Source organism: Empidonax traillii, unplaced genomic scaffold (assembly GCF_003031625.1).
Source record: "Empidonax traillii isolate 1590-97213 ecotype Southwest subspecies unplaced genomic scaffold, ASM303162v1 scaffold43:size1863611, whole genome shotgun sequence".
Classification (NCBI taxonomy): domain Eukaryota; kingdom Metazoa; phylum Chordata; class Aves; order Passeriformes; family Tyrannidae; genus Empidonax; species Empidonax traillii.
The window spans coordinates 282,650-308,380 of NW_020955236.1; the positions used below are offsets into that span (position 1 = coordinate 282,650).

Sequence of the window (25,731 nt, forward strand, 5' to 3'; positions counted from 1 at the left end):
TGCCTCTTTCCTGCTGTTTGCCCCCATTCCCAGCACATGGCTTTAGCTGGGATGGAAAGGTGAACTTAAGCCCTCCTCAACCCCTCTGCTGCAGCTTTGAGACCTTTGTGCTTTCCCTGTGCCACCTCTCCTGCCTGGGAACCGCTCAGTAGTTCCTTCATTAAGCTCTCCATTTGCAAAACATCCCTTGTGCAGGAGTGTCCCGGCCGATCACTCGTTTGGTTTGGCCCGTGATAAATAACTTCCTTGTCTGTCTGAACCAGAGACAAGAGGTTGGTGCAAACTTGCGTGTTGATTTGGTGTCCCAGCCAAAAGGTGGCCTGGGGGAAATCGAGTGCCTTCCCTGCCCAGACTCCTCCTCCCACCAGTTTGAGCAGGGCGAGTGAAACCCAGTGTCCTGCCGCAGAAGGCGCTGTCAGGAGACGCGAGCTCTGGGGATGGCGAGAGCTCGCTCCTCTCCACGGTGACATGGTCAGTGTGGCACAGCAATGCCAGGTAAGCCTGCAGAGGGGCAGTGTATTTTGCATTACTGCTGCTGTGTTGGTTTTCCTTAGAGTAGTTATTCACACAATTATCTCCTGGGAGCAAAATGCCGGTCTGTGTCGGGGCTGAGGCAGGAGCTTGCAGAACGGAAGAGTTTACAGTGCACCACCTCCAAGTGCAAGGAACAGGCTCCTGCTACCGGCTGAGTGAGGGGCATCCTGAATTCTGCCTGCTGGGCTCCAGCTAATGTTCTGAGGAATGAGTTGAAAATAAAAGACATACCTTTGAAATACTGACTCTGATCAGGTCTGTCACGAGAAGTCAGCGCAATCTCTCTTGAGTACCTTTGCAGTGACAGATTGCATTAGCTCTGAGCAGCTCGGTGGTGGATTTGGGAAAATTGGCTTTCTGCTGTGGGACTGGGAGAGCACAGAGGTGAAGGAACAGGACACCTAATTCCCTGCCCTAGGGTCTCCCTCCTATTGCCAGGAAGAAGGAGTTGGCTTACAGCAGGTTGTATTTAAAGCTCATTTTCCCTAGGATACAGCCTTTATCCAAAACACTTCTTTTGCTTCAAGCTACTGTAAACTTCTGTGGTTGCTCCCTAATCTACTTCTTGGACGTGATTTGATGCAGAAGGTGATGCTTTGCTTTTATTTGATCTCAAGATTGTAAATCCACAGGGGAAGAAAGAACTTTTGCTGGGTATGTGGTTTGGCAAAGGTGGAGATGCACTAAAGCCACTTTTGGAGCTATTCCTGCATTCCAGGCCTAACTCTGATCATGCTGCCCACCAGCCCCTGGAGGCACCTTCTGCAAGACTGGGGACTTGCTGGTTATCACTGTCACAGCATTTATTCAAAATACTGAGCAAGTGAAGGATTTGCTGTGGAGGTGTAAGGAGGAGCAGGAGAGAACCGAGTGGGGGGCGTGGAAAGATGAAGGAGTCCTGCATGGACCTGCAGAGAGGGGTTGTATGGGAGCAAGTATGGTGGAGATGGTTGGGGACTGCACTGCAAAAGAGATGTGATGATGAACAAAATGACCTGATGTTTTTCAGGTGGAAAGTGTGGGTTTGTTGTGTGAAGAGAGCTGCTGCTCACCCTGAATGGGTGTTCATGGCATCAGGAAGCAGAACACCAGGGGATGGAGGAAGGGCAGACGGGTCATTCCGGGCTCAAAGGCGCCTGGATGCGACTGGGACAAAAGTCTTGTGATGGAGAGAGGCTCAAAAGCAGCTCTGTAATGGATGTGCTGCTGCACTGCGGGCACCTCTGGCTGCCGGGGAGAGGGCTGGCGGCTGGCTCCAGCACCCGGCACCGGTCAGATGACTGGGGAGCCACAGCAGCTGAAAGCTGCCCTCACCGAGACGTGACTTCTCCATGAATGGCACATTCAGACGGGACAGCCAAGCGCCACTGCCAGCCCTGGCTTGCTGGAGAGGCGGGGAGAGGACGTTGGGAAGGATGCAGTGCCTTGCAGCTGGTGCAGACACTAACGGGACTGGCAGCAGCCCTGGCCTCAGTGCAGGGGTGGCAGCAGGAATCAACGCTTTCCAAGAAGGGGCCACGCGCAGTGTGGTCACCTCCTAAAACAAAAGGCCAACTCAGCAGCCTCTGAGAGATGGATGGCAATGAGACTGTCGGAACAATAAGGGCATTTGTCTTTTCAGCACATGTTATATCCCCGTAGGCAAGATAAAAATGCACGTATTCAGCCAGGTTTTTATTACTGACCTTATCTTCAACAGTGGAGCTGATTGTGGAGAAGTTATTGTTTAGTTTATGTCAGTATTTTTTTTCTTAAATCTGCAGTGAACTCCTCCCAGGGTTTTGGGAGGAAGTTGGGCAGACAGCACTTGTGCTTGTGGACAACCTGTTTGGATCAATAATCACCTCCTTTGCACTTGAGTACAGGTTTTCAGCAGCAGAGGATTGTTCCTCTGCACTGGAGAGGCTGAGGACGATGGGCCATGTTGGTCCCCATGTAGCCTCAACTGCTGGACCTGATGCAGTGACAGCTCTGCTACCACCCTGATTCCTCCCAAACCTTCCCCCTTCCTCTTACCTTTGGGAATCGGCTTTGGGAAAAAATTTTCTCCAGGCGAAGGCTAAAAAGTGCATTTCTCGGTCTGATGAGCAAGTGCTGTGCTGCCAGTGCCAAGGGGTATCCAGGCACCAGAGAGCTTTTCCTTTTATTGCTAAAATAGGTCACGCTTGCTGCTGGCAGAAAGAGGTTTAAAGCAACTTCTTTTTCCGAAGTTGAGGGTGTGCAGAGCAGGGGTGGGGGCATCCCCTGTCTCTGGCAAAGCCACAAGAGCGGTGGCTGTGCTGCTTTGGTCACCTCAGGCTGGAGAGCTGGTCTGCCTGGCTTGTGGGTAGCACAGGTTGCAAGCCCAGCTGCAGCCAGGGCTGCACCAAGGGGCTCGAGCAGCAGCTTATTGCACCAATTATTTGCTGGGTGGTCTGAGGCCCTGGCAGGTTCCAAACTGAGATATGCTGCTCCACGCTGGCTGTGTGCTCCTGGAGGTGCAGGAAACTCAACCTGCCACCCCTGCGGGATGGGGTGGCTCTGCAGTCCGAGGCTTTGGGGTTAAGTGTTGGATACCACGTTGGGCTGCTCTGGGCCATGTGGGACATACCTGAGCAGCAACTGTAAAAAAGTGCCCAGCTGTGGTTCTGTGTGCCACCAGTGCCCCAGTCTGGAAGCACCAGCCCCCTGACATCACCCTTCACTTCCCCTGTGGTTAACACGAGTTCATAGAATGGCCCACAAGCTGCTCAGGAGCAGCAGGAACAGGCCAGGCACCCCCTTGTGAGATTAGATAAGGGACAGTTCATGAGAAGTGAAACAAATAGGGATGCTTTGGCATTGTTTTCTGCTCGTTATTTGCACCATGCCATCATTAATTGGACTTGTTGGGGCTTAACACTTGGGAGTGTTTCCGCAGAAATAGCACATTGTTAAGAAATAAAAAATATTTGCAATACGGTGCTGGGTGAGCAGCCCTAATCCTTGGTGGAGGTAGCAAGGAGCTGAGATTTGCTCCTCAAGGAGTACGTGCAGTACTCTGCCTGCTTGCCTGCCTGTGGAAGGTGACAAGGACAGTGAGGGTCAGTGGCTTGTCCCTGGGTGAGCTCTCCTGTGCCCGGGGAGCTCCGCAGGCGCGGTGCTGCCTGCATTGATGCCGTGATTCGAGGCGGCTGCGGTGCCAGCGGTGCCGCCCTCCGACAGGGAGCCAGCTCAGCTGGCGGATGTGGTGGCTGACCCCGGACTGCTCCTCCTTGGTGTCACGGCAAAACAAGAGCTGGTGGTTTTTAAGCGAAGCCGCCTTGCACCGAAACTCGTCGGGGAGCTCCCAGTTGCTTTCTCAGCGGTAAGGGATGAGGAGCGATCTCACGCTTTGGGCTGCTCGAGCTGTGCTGCAGGTCCTCGTCTGGCTGCACTCTAGGTCTCCATGGGTTTGCTCCCGAGCTGTTTTTCCAAGGAAGCCTGAAGTGCATTTGTAACTTGTGTTTTTGCTGGTGGGAGGAAGAGAGGAGGAGCAGTTTGCCTTTCTGTTGCAAGACCAGCTCCAGGTTTCCCTTCTGCAGGCCTCATGTCTCTGGGGTCTTCTCCTCAGGGGCTAATTCCTGGGGCTGTGGGAAGGCCATCTGGATGGAGCAGTCAGTGTAGCTGCCTTGTCTGTATGGATGTGCTCAGTGCTGGAGCTGGGAGTGCTGGGTCCAAGCCGCCGCTGGCCGTGGCATAGCATTGTCTGGCGCTGTGTGCTGTGGGTCAGTGCCTGGGGGCGCTTCCAGCGTTGCTCTCGGACCTCCCTTTCTTCCTCCTCGTTGGAGATCAGGCAGCAGGGATGTGGGCAGCTGCAGGCGGGGGAAGGAGAAATGAAGCGCACCAGCAAGTGCACGTGTCCGAAACAGAAAGCGAGAGAGGCAGAACGGCTGCGCCGCTGCAGTTGTTGGCTTAGTGTGTGGGTTATCCCGAGGTCGGGGACAACACAGAAGACTTTGCTGGAGACTTTATGGTATGTAAGGCAGCAGGGTGAAAGCTTTAAAAAAATTTTAAAGGGGGAGGGGGAGGAAAGCTGCCTTTTTTTTTTTTTTCCTTCTGTGGGGCTAGAGAGCTTTTCTGTAATACTGCATTCAAGCTCCTGGCTTTAGGGCAGTTTGATTAGCAAATCTAAATGAGCCTGGTAGACTCAGGTTATTTAGGGTCAGAGGATTTACCAGGAAGTGTATGGAAACAGTGCTCTTGGCACTCCCAAATCAAGTCATAACACAAAAAGACCTTGAGACTGCAGGTGCTTTCCCTGGCTCCCCCTCCCAGCACCCCATGCAGGGTCAGGGTGGATGTGTCCAGCCTTCCTGGCTGGTAGCAAAGAACATTTTTGGCTCCTCAGGGTGGGTCCAAGTATCTCTTCAGCCTGCTGTGTGAAGAAGTGTGTTTTAGTGAGACCTCTTTTGGGTCCTTAGCATTGGATTTATCTAAACACTGGCCTGGTGCTGGCTTGCTCTGCCAATGTGGTTTTTGGCACTGTGGCACTGTTGGTGTCTGTCTGTCCTCAGCAGTGCTGCTAGTGCTGGCCTCCTCCCCCAAATCTGTTGATGTGCCAGAGCCCCTGAATACTCATGGTCTTCCTGCTTTTTTCATTTCCATCTCATGACATTTACTGAATTTTTCAAATCCTGCGAAGCTTCCCAAAGTACATCCATGTGGGAGCATCTGAACCACAAGGAACCATGGGAAGGTTGGGGTAGAAGGAAGAAAGTCCCATCTCAAGGCAGTGGGAGATTTGACAGCCCTGAAGAACATGCTCTGACACATGAGCAGATTTGTGGGGTGGGAGGAGGGTTTGCAGAGGGCAGGAAGAGAGGCAAAGAGAGGGAGAGGAAAAAACAGAATTGAGCAAGACCCAGCAAAACAATGGAGAGGAAAAGGAGCAATATGTAGCTTGGGGTTGCAGAGTTCCTTCGTTTCAGGTGTCTTACAGCTGCCCTTGAGCAGGTGCCAAGGCCGTGCTAGAGATTTGAGGTCAGGATGGGGCTAAATCACATTTGTGTGCTTTGGTGGTAGGGAATTCAGGTGGCACCCACTGGGCGCTGCTCCCGTGTCTATGCCAGTGTGTGGAAGGTATACAGCGGTGCTGGCAGCAAAGTGCCTCCCAGCAGGCATTTTTAAAACTCTGGTAAACAAAATTCTGAATCATCAGATCATCCAGGCTGGAAAATACCTATAGAATCATCAAGTCCAACCGTTACCCCCGCGCTGCCAAGTCCACCAAGCAATTTGAAGGCAGCTCGTGAACCTTTCTGGCACTTGAGTTTGAAAAACACAGTCCCAGCCCACAGTGCAATTTACTGGAGTAACTTTCTGAGCAATTAATCCACCTACGTCCTGCCAGGGCTCCCGTGGTGCCTCCGACAGTTCATCACAGGGCACAGAAATTTGTCAATTTTAATCCTCCCTGCTAATTTTAAGGTGATGTTTTCTCCTTGTAAAACCCAACGTGGATGTGAGCAATGCAGAGCAGGTCAGAGGGAGCTGGGTGATGTCTGGAAAAGCAGGAGCTGGTGCTCACCGGCCTTGCCCTCGATGGGGAAGCCAGAGAGGCACGTCTGCCATGCCAGTCCCGAGCTAACATGCCAGTGTAACGAGCTCCCCATCACTTCAGGCCATGCCAGCAGGCTCTGAGCTCCACCAGCCATTTTCTGATGGGGTTAGGGGAGGAAAAGGCAAAGCTCAGCTGAGTGTGGGCAGGGGGGGAAGGAAAAACAGATGGTTCTTGGGACATGCAATAGCCTTTTTTTTTTTTTTCTTTTTCTCAAGGGCACAGCCTTCGAGCCTCCCAGACGGGTAATTCTTGTTTATACGCCCACAGAAGGTGACGGTCCTGATTTTGGGCCTATTGGTGTGTCTTCCCAGACACGATGTGTTTGTGTTGTAGGTGGATGTCAGGAGCTGCATCACTCTTCCATTTAATTATTTATTTTTAATTTAAAACCAGGACAAGTGTGAATGTGGGGAAGCTTGTTGTAGGCAGGGATTCTGCTTTGGCTGGGGCTGTAAGAGCTGATGGGCTCCTTCACTCCAGGTGTCTGCGTTTGTCCCACCTGTTTTTGGACCGATGGCATGTTCTGTCCTGCAGCCCCCCCATGACCTCCTGCGTGGATGGGCTCTAGAGCTGAAGGAAAAGCAGCTCCACGGGGCAGCATCCTCCCTTAACAACCTGGATTTACAGCAGAAGTGGAAGATCCCTGTGAGGATGAGGAGGCGCTGTCCCACTCATGCATTACGTCACAAGAACCTGTCTGCAGACACCCCTTCTCCCAGAGGCTGAGGTCTGAGATGGCCAGGCTGGAGGGGCCAGCCAGGAGTTGGGGCTGGCAGAGGCCCCTTTTTCCTGGTGATTCCCAAGATTGGTCAGAACAGAAAGGGAGCAGCACCACACTATTTCCTGATGGTGGGGAGAAATGAACTCGATTCCAAAAAGTGGCGCAGCTTTCTAGGCACAAGGAGAAGTGGTGGCCATTGGACACCACAACTCCCCTTCCTCCTCCCTTTGATATTTGGTCTTTTCAGCTTTTGTACAAGACAGGCTGGATGTAGGGTAGGGGATCTGCTTTTCTTGGCTCCCCTGGGCTGAGTGCTTACAATTACAATGTCTGTTTTTCTTCCTGGCTTTCCAGAAAAGCTTCTATGTGAACATGTCATTTTACTCTCTGATGGTGAAAGATGTTGGGCCATCTTGGTGAAAGATAATATTCCCTCCTATTCCACAGCTGGCTGGAGGGGAGCATGGCATGTAGTGCTGGGCTAATCTGTTCATTTCCATCTTGGGAGGTGGGATCTCCAGGCACAGGTTGCTGCTCTTTAAACCCCCCAAATACTTTCTTTGCCTGCCGTGCACCTTGCTGGGGCAATTCCCCAGCTTCCCTAGTGCTGGAGCATGTTGATCATCACTACATCTGATTTCATAATTCCTGTTGCAGCTGTTGGGACTGACACACTCTGCCCACATCACCTGCATGTATGTGGTGTATTATTTATTGTGGTTTTGGGGGTTTTTTTACACTCTGAAATTTATTTTTTCTTTTTGATGGAGTTGGAGCTTTCTTGTTTCAACTGAGAACTGTTCAAAAATAGCCTCCCAGGAGGAACTGGTTCTTCTAACACAAACGTATGTCAATTTTTCCAGGGATATTCTGTGACAGGGCCTTCCATGCCATTGCTGAAGGTCTTAGTTAATTAGATGATTAGTGTGCTGGTCAAGTATCTATCTGCAAATAAAAAATAGCAGTTGAATGTAGCTGCTAAAATACTGTTGCTGGAATCAGTCTGTGGCACAGAGCAGGAGAGCTTCTTATTTAATTAAAATCAGGAACATACTGTACTGTACTCTCCAAGGGTCAAGGAACAAAAGGGACGTACACATAATAAGTAGCAAACTGTCCTTTCAAACCCCTTGAGCTCAGCCCAGGGGAGCTGTGTTTAAAGGCACACTCTCAGGATAACGTTTGTGATTTCTCTTCTGTCATTTCCCCCCCCCCCCTTTTTTTTCTTTCTCCGTGCTGCTGTGTGAATTATTGAAGCTGTGACTTTTAGTTTTGTTTTTACCTGTTCTTCCTCTCAGATTTGCAGTTGTCATCAGGGCTGCCTGGATGCCGGAAACCCTTGTGTGGGTGCTCAGTAGCTGGGCTGGGATTACTGGGGTCCCTTCCCAGGAGCCAGCCTGCCCACAGCAGTGTTGGGCAGGAAGCTGAGTTACCATCCCAACACAGTATGGCTCTGGGAATCACTGGGAACCTTTTTGGAAGGGAAAAGCACTGAGCTTTGTGGCCCAGCACCCGGTGCTTCAAAGGAGGAATGTCTACATGGGTTTTTTTGTGTTGTCAGGGTTCTGTGCGTGCTTGGACGTCCCCACCAGCCTAATGAGCTCTTCTGTGTTTGTTTCTGCAGGACGTTGCGCTGTTGGAGTACCAGCATCATTCCAGGGATTTTGCTTCCCACCTCCCTCCGGGGTCAATCATGCAGCCGCAGCGGCGAAGGCCGTCCCTGCTCTCCGAGTTCCAGCCAGGCAATGAAAGGTATCGGCTCCCCACCTTCCCTGGGAACCCTGGCTGCACCAGCCAGGGTTTTGTGCAGGGCTGTGGTGGGAGCAGGAGGGTTGTGAGGGACGGGGCAGTGGGATGCTGTGTGTGGGTACTGACTGTGCTCAGGTTCTGTGCTGGTTCAGCTTCCTTGTGCTAATGCAAGTGGCACCTTTGCCTTTTGGTTTTTTTCCCTGGGACTGTCATACATTTTAATGAAGTCTTAATAACACAAACAACAAAAAAAACACCACCCTCCTCACTACTGTGAAGCTTCACGTTGCTGTGACCGGTTGCGTTGGCTTCTTCAACCTAGAAAATGAAGCCATGTGGTCAGGTTTGGTCTGTGGCTCCCAAGGCTGCAGGGAGGAGTGAGAAAAGCTCATTTCCACCCCCAGCTCTGCTTCCTCTGCTGCTGCTCTTCCTCCCTGCTTTCATTGTTTTTGTTTTTCTGTCTGCGTTTTCCTCTCAACTTTCTCCAAGCTGCTTTTTTCCTGTCTGTCCCCCCTCACGCCTCTCGCTGTGTCCCTGTTTGTTTTGCTCCCTGTTGTAGCCTCCTGTGGAAGGCTGGCAGCGTTTCTGGGTGCCACTCAGGCAGGCCCTGTGTGTGTGGCTGGGAATGCCCTTACCACAGGAGCTGACTTCTTCTGAAAGAGATCACTCTCACTCTCTGTTTCTACTCAAAATGCTGATCTCTCTTATGGTTTCTCTTCTGCATTTGATGCTTGGTTTTGGGAAAAAAAAAAAGCCTGGAAGTGAAATAAGAGCGTGTGTACAGTAGAATTTTTTTTAATGCTTATTCCTTAGTCAGGCTAAGAACAGGACAAGTGCAGAGTCAGAGATTAATCTGTTTCTCGAAAATCATCGTTGTTAGGAGAGAGGAGGAAGACCTCAGGCTGCTGCATGCACAGTAGATACAGACAGGATCCACTTTTTCCGGTGGGGTGGATTTGGCTTGGTGCTCAAAAACAAACCTATGAGAATTTGGAGGCCAAAAGCAGCCTCCAAAGTAGGTTTTTGTATCTGTCCTCCTGGATGTGCCCTTCTGGATTGTGCCTGTGGCACCTTTGTGTACAGAGGGTCATGTCACTTCTGATAGCCAGTAATTTATTGTAACATGTTGAGCTGCCTTGGCTCACTTTGATTTCTCAGTGCTTTGATTTCTTAGCACAGAGTAACACGGTTAAGTTGGAATTGGGTCAGATTCAGCTAAATTTGGGGAAGATGGGTAAAGAGGAGCCAGCAACATGCTCCTTCTGCCTGTTTTTGTTTTTCACACTACTGATGGTTTGCAAAATGGAGAAGCAGTTCTGCTCTCCAGTAAAATGAAGGTTTTAAGGTCTGAATATGCTGTTTAAAAAAAATTATCTTGGTTATTCCATATAACTAAAAAAACCACCAGCAAGCCTTGGTGTCTGCTGTACCACATGCCTGATCTGGTGTGGTCACCCAGGCATCTCCCTTTGGCCTACAAATATTTCAAAGTTTCCGAGCTTCTTTTTGTGTTGACAATCACATGAATGTGGTAAAAGTTAATTGTGGTTGTCAGAAGCAGATACATATCCACATGCTTATCATGGTACCTCACTTTCAACCTGAATAGTGATGTTCTGTCGTGCTTTAAAAAGAAACTTTTTTTAACAGACTCAACTTACACTTCATCCCTTTTCCCTGTAACATCTGAAATATTGAACTTTTGCAACAATTAGGTAATAAAGCTAAAAATACCACTTCAGTTCAGTTGGCATCTTGTGCTGGGATGCTGGGACACAGACTCATTAACAAAATTTTTTGGGGCATCTGGGGATGCAGCAGGGGAGGTCTTTGAAAAATTTTAAAGAAATTTTCAATCCAGTGTTGTTCATTATTGACGTGATTTGGATTGGGCCCCGTTGGGGTTGGGGAGGTGTTGGTGTGTTTTGCAAAGACAACTGCTGTTCCTCTGCATCTTTAAGCACCACACTCAAAGAGCTGTCCTTAGGGGGCTTTGCTGTTCACTTTGTGGTGTGAGGATCTGCTGTAACACGGTGCCTGCTGTGCTGTAAGTGGAGCCCTTCGGGTGATGGTCACTCACCTGAGGGTTCCAGGGCCAAGGCCCCGGAGCTCCTGGAGCGGCTTGGGTTGGTCACTGGTGCCCTCCCAAAAAATAGCTGTGGCTCTGCCTGGCACAGAGCACAGCCTGGATGAGGGAGGGTGGCAATGGCAGCCATCTCTGCAGCTGAGTCCCCTTGGCAGGCTCAGCACTTTGGCTTTGTTCCTGGGCTGGGACTGATGGTTTCCAGCAGAGGCAGCTGGCTCTCGGTGTGAGGGGCTGGGAGGAGGGAGACCAAGGCAAACAACGTCCACAACACGGCATAGGTGGGCTAAGTAGAGGGAGGCACAGGGGTGTGCTGTGTCTGAAAGGAAGACCCTCACTGTGATTCCTTGCCTGGCAGCCCACCTGGCACACAGTGATGGTGGGTGCCAGACAATCCTCCCCTTGAAGCAAGTGTTGGCGGAGGGGAACCCTTCCAACCCCCTGTTGCTTTGGGAGTCCAGAGGAAGCAGCCTGTCAGCTGTTGGTCGTGGTAGCTGATGCTCTTCCAGGATCACTCCCCTCCTTAAGGAAATCGAGTTGGGACTCTGGTGCAAGTGGGATACGGCAGACTGACAGCACTGGAGATCAAGCTCTGTGCATGTTCCTGGACGGACATCCCTGCCCTACCATCACTGCAGGGATTCACTTTACTCTGTTTTGGGGGATTGTCCCCCAGTTTGGCTTTGCCTTCACTTCGACCAGATCTCTGAAGCTTCTGTAACTGTCTTTGCACGTGGTATTTGAGGCTTGACCCCATGGATGCTTTAAATCCCACAGAAATAATTTGGACTTGCTTAGATGGTCTTCCTGCATGCAGCTTTGCAGGTTTTCGGTCTCACCTGGCTGCAGTTTTGATGTAGCCACCAGGATAGCGATTGGTTGTGATCCAGCGGAAAGGGAACAAGCAGTGAAGCATTTCAGCATGGGTAGAATGTGTTAAGTGTGAATCAGGTGTTGGGGCAAAAGGCTGTTGAGTGATAACGTGCAGGAAGGAATCGGATGCTGAGATACTCCTGCATTTTGGGGCTTCCTGAGCAAGAAGCTCATTGGGAAGTTACAGACTGCCCTTTCTCCATGTACGTCAGAATTGAGAGTCGTCATCACTCCGTGGTGGTTGGGCAAAGATTTGAACTCCCTGTGCAGCAATTCTGGTTTGGAAGAAGAAAGGAAAACCTGAACTAGTCTGAATCTGTTGCTATAGGGAAAGTTGGCTCTGTCTGTCCTTGCAGGGATGTGCTGCTTTCCATGATGGTTTTTTTCGTAGCAGGCTTTTTCTTGGAAGGATCCACAGACTTCCCCTTAGCTTGTTCGGCTGGCTGTGCCAACTGGACTGCAGGAGCGAGGAGAAGTATTTCAGGATCTGCTGTTGGTACAAGTCGTACCATGAATGCTTGCAGCGGAATGCCCTGGCAAGGTGACAAGGATTAGGGCTTTTTTTCCTCTTCTATGTATATTTTGGTCCTCAAAAGGAGTGAGGAAAAACTGGGTTGAGTGTTAAATGGCAGGTGCCAGTTGGGTGAGGGGTCTGAAAAATCAAGGAACTGGGTTTTTCTGATTTTTCATGTCTTAGGATTTTAGAGCAAGGTTCCGTATTAACACAGGAATGCTGGGGTGCATAATGGCTTCTCTGGCAGAAAACATGGCTGTAGACAAGTGGTATGTATGTTAACACAGTGTATTCCACCCTTATCCAGAATGAGATGAGTCACTGTTTTATAGAAGATTATTTTCCCAGTTCAGGGGATCTTCTTTTGGAGCTGTTCTGCTTAGCAGGCATGAGGAGTTTGAAGAGTTTACCCGGTGCTGATCTGTGGGATGACATTTCGGATACATTAAGCAGCTGCTGTGTTTCTGCAGCCATCTGAGATAGCCATGTGCAGTATGGCATGAGAGCAGGCCAGATCACTGTGCCTCTTGAATGGGATTAATCCTGAGGAGCCCAGGGAGCAGTGGGAAACCAGGACAGCGTGTGGGGCTCTGAAAAATCATGTGCAGCTCTTGGTCTTCATCTGTGCTGGGCCAAATGGCACCAACTGCTCCCGAGATAACAACACAACAAATTTGATTTTATTTATTGTCTTTACCTTTCCAAAGGTGACCCCTTTCTCAGGAGCAAGCTGGAATCCCCACAGCCATTCATCTGCATGTCTTTTAACACTGGAAATGGTGTTCCAGGAGTTGTGTATTTTTCTTCCTCATAACTGAACATGGGAAAATAACATCTGGAGAGGGCAGATGCTAGTGTGTAGGCACTTGGTGACAAGCCTTGTCTTGCAAGTACCCCCTGCTCCTGTGTGGGCTGTGGGCATGTCCATGGATGGCTCCAGAGGGTTGATGCAGAGACACCAGGCTTCTTGGAATGGGCCAGTGTGCCCTGGCAGGGAGATATGAGAGGAAACCTTGGCTTTGCCTTGGCTGGGATGAGGGGTAAAAATCCACAAAGCACCTTTCTTGTGTGTGGTCTTGAACCAGATTTATTTTGGGGAAGGAAAGGGGATCTCGCAGTGTATGCAGCAGGCCTTGTGAAATTTTGGGATATCCCTGAAGCCATTCGTTCGGGAGTGCTCCAGCCACCCAGGACTGCTAAAAGGGCTTTCCTGATGGGCCCCAGTTCTAAATGCCTGGAGAAAGCATGTGGGGGAGCTTTTGGAAAGAGACAAATATTCCTTCTCTTCCTCTTGAGCAAGGCAGTGCCATTGTGGTGCTTCTGCTGGTCCTGTCCATGAATAATTCAGGCTCTTTGTATGGGGATCTTCAATATGCAAGTTTTAAATAAAGCATCTGCTCTCATTGCAGTTGGCTTGGAAGAAGGTGGATGAGGGGTTGTGCAGGGCAGCGGAGACACCACTACCTGCCCTTGTGTGGGAAAGTGCAGCCAGAGCATCCCGAGGATGCACGTGGGCACTTGGCCAGACCTCACGAGGACCTAGGAGTCCCTGAGTTGAGCCATGTGGTGAGATAAATATCCTGATCGAGGCTGTCCCACACCTATGGCTTGAAAAGACTCAGTCCTGCTGCTGGCAGACATTGCTGAGGGCATGGGAGCTCCATGTTCCCCGCCCAGACATGCAGCTCTTCCCATCAAGTCATTATGGTTTTTCTCCCTTTCTACCTATCTGACAAGGGGAAATATATCAGCTGGCCCTGGACATGTTTTTCTAGGTGCCTGGTGGCAGGTTTGCTCCTACAAAACCTCCAGTTTCTCTCTCTTTAACAGGTCCTAATTTGCCTACTCTCCCACTCTGGCTCTCATTATCTGTGCAGGGGTTGTTGAAACCTCTGACAAATCTTGGCGTTGGTGTAGTGGACTGATGACAAGATGGAGTCGGATTGCAAGATGGAGTCTGCTTTGCCATTGTCTTGAGAGTGGAGTTAAAAAGCCTTGATGCCACAGCCGGGCTGCTGCAGGAGCCGAGCTGCTTGCAAAAGCTCCGGGAGGCACCCAGCAGGGGCGGGCAGAGGAGCAAAAAAGATGAAAAGTTGTTACAATCAAAACATGTGGGAAGGACTTACTCTCCCAGATCAGGTGTGCCTTGCTTGGAGACTGGGGAACCGGCCCGTGGATGCTCAGGGCCCATCGTGGTACCAGGTGATGATTGCTGGGTACTGGCGAACTGGCCATGGGGCATCCAGGGGCTACCACGGCCAGGGTATTCAGGGCCCTGCCCGGGGACTGTGGGGGCTGTTGGAGCACTGCTGTGGGAGTTGCTGCCACTCTGCTCCCCTGCCGCTTTGGCTCCCTCCTTGGAGGATACAAGGTGACCAGGGAACAAGCCCAGCAGAGACCTACTACCAGCTTGCAAGCCAGCAGCGCTTCATGGTGGTGGTAACTCCTGTCCTGTGCTTTTAACAGTTACCCTTAGCTTTTCCCACTTTTCCATCTTCTTTATTTCTCTCTGCTCTTTTGTGTTGCAAAATAAGAGTTGAATTATCATTTGGGGATCCAGCATCTGGCCTTGTTTGTGCCTTAATCTCGCTTATGGGAATGGTTTTAGAACCTGGTTCCCCTCTGCATCTAAGAGGATTGGAACAGTTGGCTATAAATAATTCACTTCAACACCAGTGGTTTTCTGTATTACTCTCTCTCAAAAGCATTTTATTGTCTGTCTGTACCTGTGGGGGTTGGATACTCTTTTTAGAATTCATTTTTGGAGACAATTTCCCACCAAACCATCTCAGCCAGGGGAAATAAACAGCTTCAGCAAGGCCATCGCTTGTCTTGGTTCCAATTCCAAAAGACAGAGAGAGTGAGTCTTCCAGCCTGGTTATGTTGTTTGGCCCTGTGGTACCCTGGGAACAGTATTTGCAGATGGGAGCAATTCTTATTGTGCCCTTGCTGGGAAGTTGGTGGGAGCTGGCTCAAAGTCACTGCTGTTGTTTTGAGCCTTCAGTGCAGGAGGCATGGCTGTGGGAAGTCAAGCTGGATTTTCTGGATGTTGCAGAACAGCCATCATTCCTCCTGCAGCCACCTTCTGCTGTTCAGCCGATGGAGAAACAGGAAGGCTTGAAGAGCAGGGGAGGGTTGTGCTGCTCTGAAAAGCTGGTCAGTGGGTTAGTGTGGTGGGAGAGTCTTCTTTCGCCTCCTGAAAAGTCTGTACTTGCCCATTTCCCAGTGATTTGGCTTCAGGAAAGTAAAGTTGAAATCCATTTAGATGTCATCAGGCCTGCTCTTAGAAGTCCCAGGGGCAGCTCAGGATGCCTCGTTTGATTCTCTCTCCACAGAGAGATGCTCTCAGCTTAATGGTTGCACTTGATGATTTTAGAGGTCTTTTCCAACCTGAAGGATTCTATGATTCCTTGATAGCCAGCTAGGAGACAGTCTCTGTTTTCAGCCCATCTCATGCTCAGCTGGTTCTGGTGTAGGTATAACGTAGAAGATGTTTTCCTAGGTCCCAGTGACCCAGATGTGCTGGAGCAAGCTGCAGGTGCCCTACATTGCTGTAGGATTTGATCCGCTCGTACCTTCCTTACATCCCGTATGAGTCTGCTGAGGAATCGGCCGGTGAATGAGTAACACGGCTGCAGCTGGGAGGGCGAGATTTATTTATCAGATTGGTAATGAACCAAAGGTCTAATCTTGGGTTATCTTGTTCTTCTGGGCTCGGACCTGCCCCGAGAGAAGCTCTGTGTGGGTGGCTGGAAGTCGGGCAAACCCTGGGCACCCAGCTTTGTGTGTCAGCAGATCTTCTTCCCTGAAGTAGTTCACTGTTCATGGCGAAGGGCTCAGGTGAAGACTAACCTGCCCCACTTCGTAATTAATGCTGGCATTTGCTTTACTTCATTTAATCATGCATAACTCGCATGCAATTAAAAATGCTTTTTCCCTTCAGCAAATTAGGAATCTCTGGAATAAGCCAGCCAGGTGGGAACTATTTGGAAAATGCAGCAGACGCCGAACTCGGTGTAATGGGAGGGTTTTTCAGGCAGGGTTATTTTTGCGCTGACGGCAACGTCATCACTGTATAAAAGTCTGTTGTGAAGAGCTCGCTGCAGGTGTGGATGTGAAGAGTGAAAGGTGTGAAGGCTTCGAGCAAGAGCAGTTGTGTTTGCAGCTAAGACAGGCTGAGTGGGTTGTGTCGGGCAAAGCAATCTCGGGAGCGGCTGGAAATTCCAGTGGATAAAGTTAATAGCAGTTCCAATGGATGTGGAAATGGAAATAAAATAGCACCCTATAACATTGCAGCTGCTTTCCCTGGCGTGGCCTCTGCCTTGCTGTGAGTAACTGCCTTTGTAAGGCTGAGTGGTGCTCTTATCTTCAAAATCCATGTTTTTTTTCTGAGCGTAGCAGTTGTGTCAGGTTCCTGACAACTGCAGTGGTCTCGGAGAGGTCCTGTGTCAATTAGCAGCTTCTTGGTAATAGGACCTTAAAAAAAAGAGGGAAGGAGTGAAAATAAATCCCATTTTTAATTGCCTCAGTACAGCAGAGCCTTGGGTGTTAGAATATTTTAGCACCTGCCCAGCTCAACAGTTGCTTATTGTTCCTGGGTTTTGCGGCAGAGCCTGAAATGCCGGCGCGCAGCTGCGGGCGGGCAGGGATCACACGAGGGGTTGGGACCAGCCAGCAGGAAACCTGAGAGATGCCAGGAGAGATTTCTGGGCTCGCTGAGAAAAGCTGAGGATCATTCAGCGTGAAAGTGTTTGCAGGTGAAACGAGCTGTGCTTCAGTGCCAGATTTCAGGCTGTTCAGCTCTGAAAAGTTTGTTGTGTGAGCTGTGCGTTCGCAGTCTCGTGGGCTGGAGCACCAAAGGCAGTGCTTGGAGCCTCCCAGCTCTCCCAGCCCCTTTTTGCTGGGGAGGAGGAAGAGGATGAGCCAGATTCTGTTTCAGTGTGTCAGCAGCAAAGCTGCTGCCCAATGCCAGTGCCAAACCCTCAGCAGCAGAGCTTGGCGAGCACATGCTTTGTGCCTGCTGTTGATGTTTAAATTAAAAAATACCTCCCCTCCCACCCTCCCCAACTTTAACACGATAACCTGGAGCTGGGTTGAGTTGGCCACACTGCTGTAGGGGAGGGCAGAGGTCTGTGCTCAGGGTGATGTCCCTGAGAAGGTGGATTTCTCCAGGCTTCCTCCTCTCCCTGGATGTGATCCAGAGCCGTTATAGCCACTGGCTTCAGAGGGCTCTGGGTCCTTCCCTTTTTGCCAGGAGTTCCCTTTAATGTCAGGAGTTGCAGTTTGTGGATGGGAGCCAAACAATGTATGAGAACCCCTGTTTTTATTCTTGGTCTTGACAAAAGCACATCCCCTTTCCCCCTCCCCTTTGAGCAGCTCCAAAGGCTGTTTAGTTTGTTGGTATTTGATAACTGAGGAGGACACTTCACCACTAGCTCAGGAGAACTTCAACAATCTTGTTTAAGGGGAAAAGAAAAAAAATCCATGTTTTTTTCACAAGCTTTGAATCCCCTGTGCTTTGTTTTATTTTTATTTTTTTAAGAGACATTTCTGCCTGAAGTGTTAAAAACGCACCCTTGGAGCTGCTGCAGCAAAGCTGATCCTGCGGCATAGTAAAAAGTTTAATGTATTTTTGTAGGATCCCTTTACAATTCCCACAAGAGAATCCTGCTAGGGAAAACAGAGCTACAAAGAAAGTTTTACATTTGTTTAAAAAAAGCAAGACCAAGCCCACTCTGCAGGTATTACCAACTGCATCATATTTAATGGGTGAAAGATACTTGAGCCCGATGTGACTCGTCAGTGCCGTTGCTATCACTGGATAATGTGCCTTTGCAGCCTGCCAGGTCTGTGTCAGAGACGTGCAACTACATGTGGCTGGTTTCTTTCCTCCCCCACCCTGGAAAAATAAATCCCCACTGTCTAGCCACGGAGGAGTAGGCATTTTTTCTCCAACATATAATCTTTGGTATTCCTATGGAAGATGCTAAAAATAAACAGTGGTGCAGGTACCTTTGACTAAATAAGCCAAATGTGGCAGAAGGGAGTTCTGCTTCGTTTTAGAGGCGCAGGGGGACTTATGGGCCAGATTTGGGGATTTTCCAAGCTTTGGCTCTTTCTGGACAGCCTGACACATGTGGCATGACAGGGAAGGCTCAAACCTGCAGTGCCTTGTTCACTTTGCCCTGGTGTAGGGACAGCGACCACAGGAGAGGGCCATGAGGCCTTCCAGGTGACATGGTGGCCATGCTGAGGATGGGGACAGCAGGGTGGCCTGTTGGGCTTGGGGGCTGACAGTGATCCTTCTGCAGGAGATGCACCGTGCCCAGTAGCTGAGCTATGGGGCTGTGCCTGAGATGTCTCAGTCCAGGCCCATCTGGCCTCCCCTCATGGATCCTTTTGGAAAACGGGCAGATGTTGAGCCGTGTCTTCTTAGAGTGGTTTGTGACCGTGGAGCAGGGGAGAGTGGAGGTGGTTTGCTTTCTAAGGCCTCCTTTCCCTTTGTTCACAGATCTCAGGAGCTGCACCTGAGAACTGAGGCGCATTCCTATCTCTCTGACCTGACCAAGCCATCGGACTTGGAGTTCATTGAAACCAAGAGGCCACGCCTGGAGCTGCTGCAGGACCCTCTGATGCGGCACTCGCCTCTCCTGAACCAGAGCCAGCAGGGAGGGACAGAAGATCTCTCAAAGGTAAGGGGCCAAGGGCCTGGGCTGCCAGTTGGGTGTGGGGTCTGGGTTTTGGGATCCCCTTGGCTTGTGTAGAACTGCCTTTGAGGCTTTGAGCCGCTGCTGAATTCAGTGTAGGCGGTGGTTCCCGACGCACTGAACAGTGCTTGGTGGTGCTGGATAATATTCCCTGAGATGGGGTGACTACTTTGGGAAAACAGAAGCGTATCAGCTTTCCTCATAACTGTTACAGTCATAGGCTTTTTTTTACTAGGCTATTAGATGCACCAGAACAATTTGGAAGCTCCTGTAGGCTGAATTAAGGATGGCCATGTCTGGCTTTTCTGGATACTCTGCCTTGATTTGATTTTCACTTGACGTTTCTCATTTATCACATCTCTTTATTTAATATCAGTGTTTGAAGGGCTGGAATAGGTTTCTGGTGGTTCTTTAATATAATCTTCCCCGGGAAAGCCTCCCTAGTCCCAGTCTCATTTAACAAAGCAAATCGTTTACTTACAATTGTCCCCTCTGCACATGGAATAAATGTTGCAAAGAGAAATCCCTTGCTTGTTTGCCTGTTTGGATTTAGTTTCATGCTCTGCTGGGGTAAATTGTATTTGATTTTACCTCGAGTTTGGACATGCTCCTGGTTTGGCAGGAAAGTTGTGCTGGATAAATGTGTTGGGGGCAGCTCTCTTGATGCCAGTGCCCAGGGTTAGTGCAGCTGCAGGCTGGGCTTGGGAATTGCCTGAGCCTGCAGTGAAATGAGTGGGAAGTTGCATCCGTACCCAGGGTGATGGGGATGGTTCGCTGTATCCCTGTGGGAGCTGACTGAAATAACATACGGGCAAGAAAGCTCTTCCTTGGGAATGCCAGGATATGTGGACATCTCTTACCCATAAGGTACTGGTGGGCTTTACCTGAGATCCCTCTGAGCTGTCTTTAATGAGAAGGATATTTAACTTTGGAGTAGTTCAGATGCCAAGGGAGGCCTGAAGGCTCTGAAGAGTAGAGTGCCCTCGGGGGATGTTGGTTAAGTGGCTGATGGGAAAATACACTGTTGTCCCCAAAGCAAAAAATGCCCCTCTCCAAAGATATGAGGAAACCAGGGTGACTCTTCTGTCTGCACATTATTCTCACCAGCAGTTCTGTTTTACCTCTCACCAGAAAACCACAGATCATCTCAGCTATTTGTTTCTAACAGGCAAAGCTGCTTTTGAGTCATTAGTTGGTGAGTTTAGGGGCTGCATTTGCTTCTAGGTCTGACACGTTTCCAAGAATTACATGCATTTTATGGGGCTTAAAACATTTGTTAATGAAAGAGGGGGAGAGAGAGAGAGAGAGAGTGCGAGAGCTGAAATACAATTCAGCAAGACAAGATTATACTTTTAGTGGAGCCATTTGTAATTTTAGAGTCTGAAAGGAAGAAGACAGTGTGGTGTCTGTGACTGGTGAGGGCCTGACTGGAACTGGGATTAGTTGCTCTAAACTAGCAGGAGCTGTTTTCAGAATGGGTTTGATGGAGTTCACTGTGAGACTGGATGATCTCTGTGCTGTTCCAGTGGTTGGGAGCAGAAGGCACATCTGGGGCACACGGTATATCTGCCTTTGCCGCTTGGGAAATTGGGCTAATAGCAGTCTTTTGGCATTAGTCCTGAGCAGTTGTCCTCAGACTAGCCTATAAAGTGCTGGTGGACATAAAGGTCATGGACAAGCTCTTGCAGCTGATGTGTGCATCGCTGTGAGGCTCTGGGTGTGCTGGTCCAGGGGAAATGCAAAGAGCCGAGACTGGTCTTTGGCCACAGCTCTGGGCACTTGCAGATCTGGGCTGTTGACACAGGTAGAACCAATTCTCACATCAGTGACATCAGTGACAGTGTAACTCACCACCTGGGACAGATGAAAAAGACCTCCCCCAGAGGCTCTGTGCTGAGTGAGATGTGTCCTGCAGTGGTGGCACACGTGTGTTGGCAGGATGTGTGTCCCAGAGCAGTGGCAAAAACACGGTGGTAGGATGTGTGTCCCAGTGACCAGAGGTGGAGAGAGATGTTTGCTGTGCTGACTCAGTGCCTGATAAAGTCACTCAATACTTTATCTAGGGCAGCTTTGCCAAGCGGGTGAGCTCTTTGGGTGAAACGTACCATGTGAGCCCAGTATTGCTACACACACTGCTGGTTGTTTAGATGGAGTATCCTAGGAGTTGTTCCCGTACTCCTTACCCCATTCCATGCTGTTGCAGTCACTGCCTGGGGAGGAGCTCAGTTTACTCATTGGAGTAACAGTGCTAGGACTATTTTTCATGGTGATTTTACAGATTGAGCTAATTTTTGCACAGTAAGAGCTCCACAAAGCCCTCAATAAAAAGGATAGGGGTTTGGTTACACGCTTTGGGCGCCAGCCTGACTGTCCCAGGGGATGTAACTGTAATGGATGTTGCTCCCAGGCAGTGGATATGTCTTGTCTCTGCTGGCTTCAGAGCAGTGGTGGGGCTGAGATGCAGAATCGAGTCTGTGGTGGGGTATGAGTTTAGCACATCCCTGATAACCATTGATAACTAGATTTACCAGCCTTCAGCCCAGGGTAGAGAAGTCGACATTATTCCTGCACATTTCCAAGGCCTTTGGGACATAATCTGTGCTCCAAACACAGATAGAGTAATAGATGGGGTAAATGCTGGTAGCAGGTTCCAGAGCTCTTTCCCCAAAGAGAAGTGGATCTCTCATGTCTTTTACTCCTCATCTACCTCTCCGAAATATGAGGTGAGCTGCACCCCTTCACCCTGCTCAGGATCATTGCAGCCTCACTCCAAGCAAGGCTTAGTCTGTAAGGAGAAGGTAATGTCTTCTCTTGGATCAGCACATTCTAGCTGGAGAAAGCAGACGTGCTTTTGGGCAGCATGCCTTTCAAAAGCAGCAGCTTTCAGCTGAATCTCAGTCCAGTAAAAGAATATTACCTTTCCTTACGAACCTCGCATTGCTCGTATCCTCAAACACTGGTCTTTCTGTTCAAGCCAGGGAGCATCCTTTTTCCCAGCAAGAGGGACTGCTGTCATGTTGCTGCAGCACTGTGGTCCTGGGATCCTGCTGCTGGATGTGGCCAGGAGGGCTCTGGTGAGCTCAGTCAGCTGGGGAGAAATGAAATCTCCCCATGCCCTTTGTGCCAGCCAGGGCTGACGCTGCCCCTGGGAAGGTGCTCCCTTGAGCTGGCTGACAATAACCAGACGCAGTTAAAGCAGGGCTGTTTTTTCAATCACTGCAAGCCTGGATGTGGGAATCATTGGAAAAGCTGCCGTTGATGTGGCCTTGCCAGGTGTGTTCTTGGCAGAGATGTGGGAGCTTGTTCCCAGGACCCTTGGTGGCTTCTGCTTTCTTTCTTTCCGATAAAAGTCACGGACCTCCATCACGTAGCAGCAGCCGGGAGTAAAGCAGGCAGCCCCAGAGCAGGCCAGTGATGCTGTGCACGATCCCTGTCCCTGCGCATACGTGCGCAGCTGGTGCTGCCAGCGATCCTTCCCCGCGGGGATGGCGAGCGTGGCACGTCTGGTCGATCAGCGCCTGCTCTCCCCTCTCCAGAGCTGGAGCTTCGTCCTGCCTCTCTTACTCCTGCTGTGCTTCCACTTATTCTTCTCTCCATTTTTAAGGACTGCTCTTCCACCACATATGTGGTTTGCTGCTCCTTCCTATAGGATGTGAGTCAGTCGTGATCTGCATGTAGTCCCCTTGCAAGGGCTGGCTGGCTGCACTTACACGTAGCCTATTGCTCCGACAGGAATTCACTTACAGGGAGCCATGTAATCCCATGGGTACAGGGCTGGGTGGAGGCTTAGGAAACCTGAACCTTGCTGCCATCTGCCCTGGCAGGCTGCTGGTCACCGGGTAAGTCTCTTCCCCTTTCTGTATCTCAGATTTCCCCATCTGTACAAGGGACAATGCCACTTCCCTCTTTTGTAAAATAATTAACAACTATGGATGGAAAAAAGGCAATTAAAAAGCTGTGTGTTGTTAGGACTTGGACTCTGCTTTACATTGTGGAAAGGTTTTCATTTCTTCGCTTTCTGCATGAGTGTTTTTGTTGTGTTACAGACTGAAAAATGGAATAAGAAAAGGGAGAGGGGGAGTTTTGGAAAAGATAGCACCAAGGCCAGGAAATATGTATGGCAAAGCAGAAATTAGGGCAAAGGGTATTTTGTTTTGATGCATATTAATGTAGATTTAAAAGCAATTAATTGAAAAAGAAGGAATTAACACGTTTGAAATGCCTTTTTAATGATGCATTGAAGCCAGCAGTGTACATGCCAAATTTCACACTGGCTGCCTGTTCCAGAGCCCAATTTACAATGAACTCCTGGAAGACAGGCTGTGGGATGGAAAGGCTCTTGGCTAGCCTGCTAACTCCTGCCCTGGCCTCAGGCTGGCAGGGCACTGAGGACAGCCGAAAGGCCTTTCGGGAGTCCTGCTTCCTCCTCGCCGCGCTGGCTGGGGCCTTGGCACTGCTGGTCCCTGGTCCCTGCTCCGTCCCTTGCTGAATGTTCCAGGGGAAAAGAGCAGGACGCAGGGGGCTCCAGCAGCAGGGTTTGCCCTGGTACAGGGCAGAGGGAGAGTGCCACAGCTCCCAGCACAGATAGCTGGGCTGGCTGGTAAATCACCAGTCGCGTTTCTGCTCCGTGGCTTTGTTATGGGAACATTGATCTGTTGCTGGGATTAACCTCTCAGAGTTTCCAGTGGGTTGGTCTCGCAGTTATTAATGAAACTGGCTGGAACTTGTGTTGACCTTGGCAAAGGCCCCAGTTGGCTTGGAGGTAACTGGCAAAAGCATAATCTCTAATTGAGTAATCCAGGGCTGGGGGAGGGGAGCAGAGGGGGTGGACACGCAGCAGCGCTTTGAACTGGGAGAGCTCGGCGCTCCAGCGGGATGCGTGGGAGTGGAGGGCTCAGAACGGCGCTGAGCACAGCGGCCGCCGAGGGAATTAGCAAGCAAAAGCGAGGCGGCATCTCGGATCCGGCACCCCAGGCTCCCTCTTGTAGAAAACAGCCCAGAATTCCAGCACCTCCCCGTGATTTATTGCTGTGGAACAATAGCGCAGAGGGGCTGGAGAATGGAACGAGCTGTGAGCGTCGGCCGTCCCTGGATGCGTGTCCTCCTGTAGCCTCTGTGTTTGCAGCGTGGATCACGCCCCGGGCTCTCCCCTCCCCACTGGGGGTTGTTTTTCCCTTGGGATAAGGAGTTCTGGGTTTGTTTCTTGGGCTTTTGGTGATCGTCTGCAAGCAGGGACCCAGCAAAAGCAGAGGCTGTGCACCTCTGCCACGGGAGAGGGAGGTGCTTATTTGGCCAACTGTAGCTGTGCCCAAGCCTTTTGGGGAAGGGGGTGGCTGTCAGCAAGCCCTGCGGGACACCCAGGCAGAGGGATCCTGAGGAGCTGCAGTAGCACTGATGGACAGGGGACACACCCATGCTGCCAGCATCCCATTTCTCCCTCCCAGTGAGACCTTTGCCAGTGTGTGGTTTGACCAGCCCTGTGGAAGGTGAAATGCCTCAAACACGTTGCCATGAAAAGAACAGTTCTTGCCCTGAGGACTGTGGGCTGTTCAATGCAAAGCCTGCACACGCTGCGTGGCTTCCCAACTTCTTGGAGGAACAGACTTCTGTGGAAGTGGCTCTAACCTCAGGTCTGAGCAATGAAATGAAACCATTTTAATGGGTACAAACACACCTACGTCTTTCCTGCTTTTGTCCTCCTTCCCCTGCAGAGAATGGCAGTTCTTGTTAACTCTCCTTGCAGCCATGGCTGGGAGGCAGCTGGGCTGTCCCTGAGACGCTGAGCCAGTGGAGCTGAGCGCCCATCAGGAGCGAGTGGAGCGGGGTTGTCAAGTCCAGGAGCTGTAGGAGGATCCTCCTCCAACGTGTTCGACATCCACCCATCTGCCGCGCGCTTGCTCTCGCTGTCGACTTGTGCCTGATAAAAATCTGGTTGCAAAAAATGATTCGGTGGGGTGGGGAATTTACGTTAGGGCAGCAATGATTCAAAGCTATTTCTGGGAAGATGAGGGAGATGTTGGCATTCTCTGTCATTCCAAACATATTTAAAAGCTGAAATATTTGCATTGTTCGCGTTGTCACAGCGCAAACAATTCTGGCTGGATTTCTCCCACCCCCTGCTTTCCTCCCTGCTCCGAAGATCATTCCCAAATTGCAGGAGGATGAGTGTGAGTGTACTGGCCCCTGCTCACCTGCGGGTGAACACACACCTTTGGGAGTGTGTGCCTGCCGTGTGCAAGCAGAGTGGCTCTCCTGGCACGCCCAGCAGTCCATTCCATCGCCCGCTGTGCAGCGGCTGTGCCAGGGTGGCTGTGAGGGGTTGTCAGCAGCCTGTGCCGTGCACCAGCGTGGGACGGGAAGCCAAGGGAACAAACGGCCCGAGGAGTGTTGTATCTGGAATCTCTGTCCCATGCACGGGCTCACGCTGGTTTCATTTGAAAAACAGATGCTTTGGGGCGTTGTGTAGTCCTTGTGAGATGTTTGGCTCCTCCAGCCAGCCCTTTCTGCAAGACAACTGGTTTTATTCCATTTCTCACCTGAAGTTCCTATGGCCAGAGAACTGAACTATGGCCTGAGAGACTTGGATATGTCAGGGAAAGCCCTCATGGGCTGCAGAAACATTCCAGAGGCAGGATGTAAAAGCACTTGACCCTTCCCCAAGCCACCTGCAGCCTGGCTCTTCCCTGCCCCTGGCTGCTCCAGCCTGTGGTGGTCCCTGAGCTACAGACAGCAGGGCCGAGGCTCAGTGCAGCTGGAAAATCCACAGGAGAACTGACAGTGCCTCAAGCACAGGTTGTTTCGCACTTCTTCGGCTCGTTTGTGGTGATCGACATCCAAAACAACCTTTTAAATTGCCTTTCAAGCCACAGCAGTGGTGAAGGGCGATGTGATAAGGCTGACTGCTTCTCGGGAGCCTGCTTCATCATTTACATAATTGGACTTTTCTCTTCCACTCAGTCAATATTACAAGGCTCGCGCAGTGCGACATCT

The 25,731-nt window shown here is 50.5% G+C and overlaps 1 protein-coding gene across 1 annotated transcript in view; it reads left to right on the forward strand.

Annotated features, from left to right (window-relative positions):
* The window catches only part of NCOR2 (nuclear receptor corepressor 2), a 184,689-nt gene that overhangs the window by 25,123 nt on the left and 133,835 nt on the right, over nucleotides 1-25,731 (forward strand). The window contains exons 3-4 of the mRNA XM_027878524.1: nucleotides 8,440-8,567; nucleotides 18,546-18,726. Coding sequence (XP_027734325.1) covers nucleotides 8,440-8,567; nucleotides 18,546-18,726 — 309 coding nt within the window. The remainder of the gene's footprint in view (nucleotides 1-8,439; nucleotides 8,568-18,545; nucleotides 18,727-25,731) is intronic.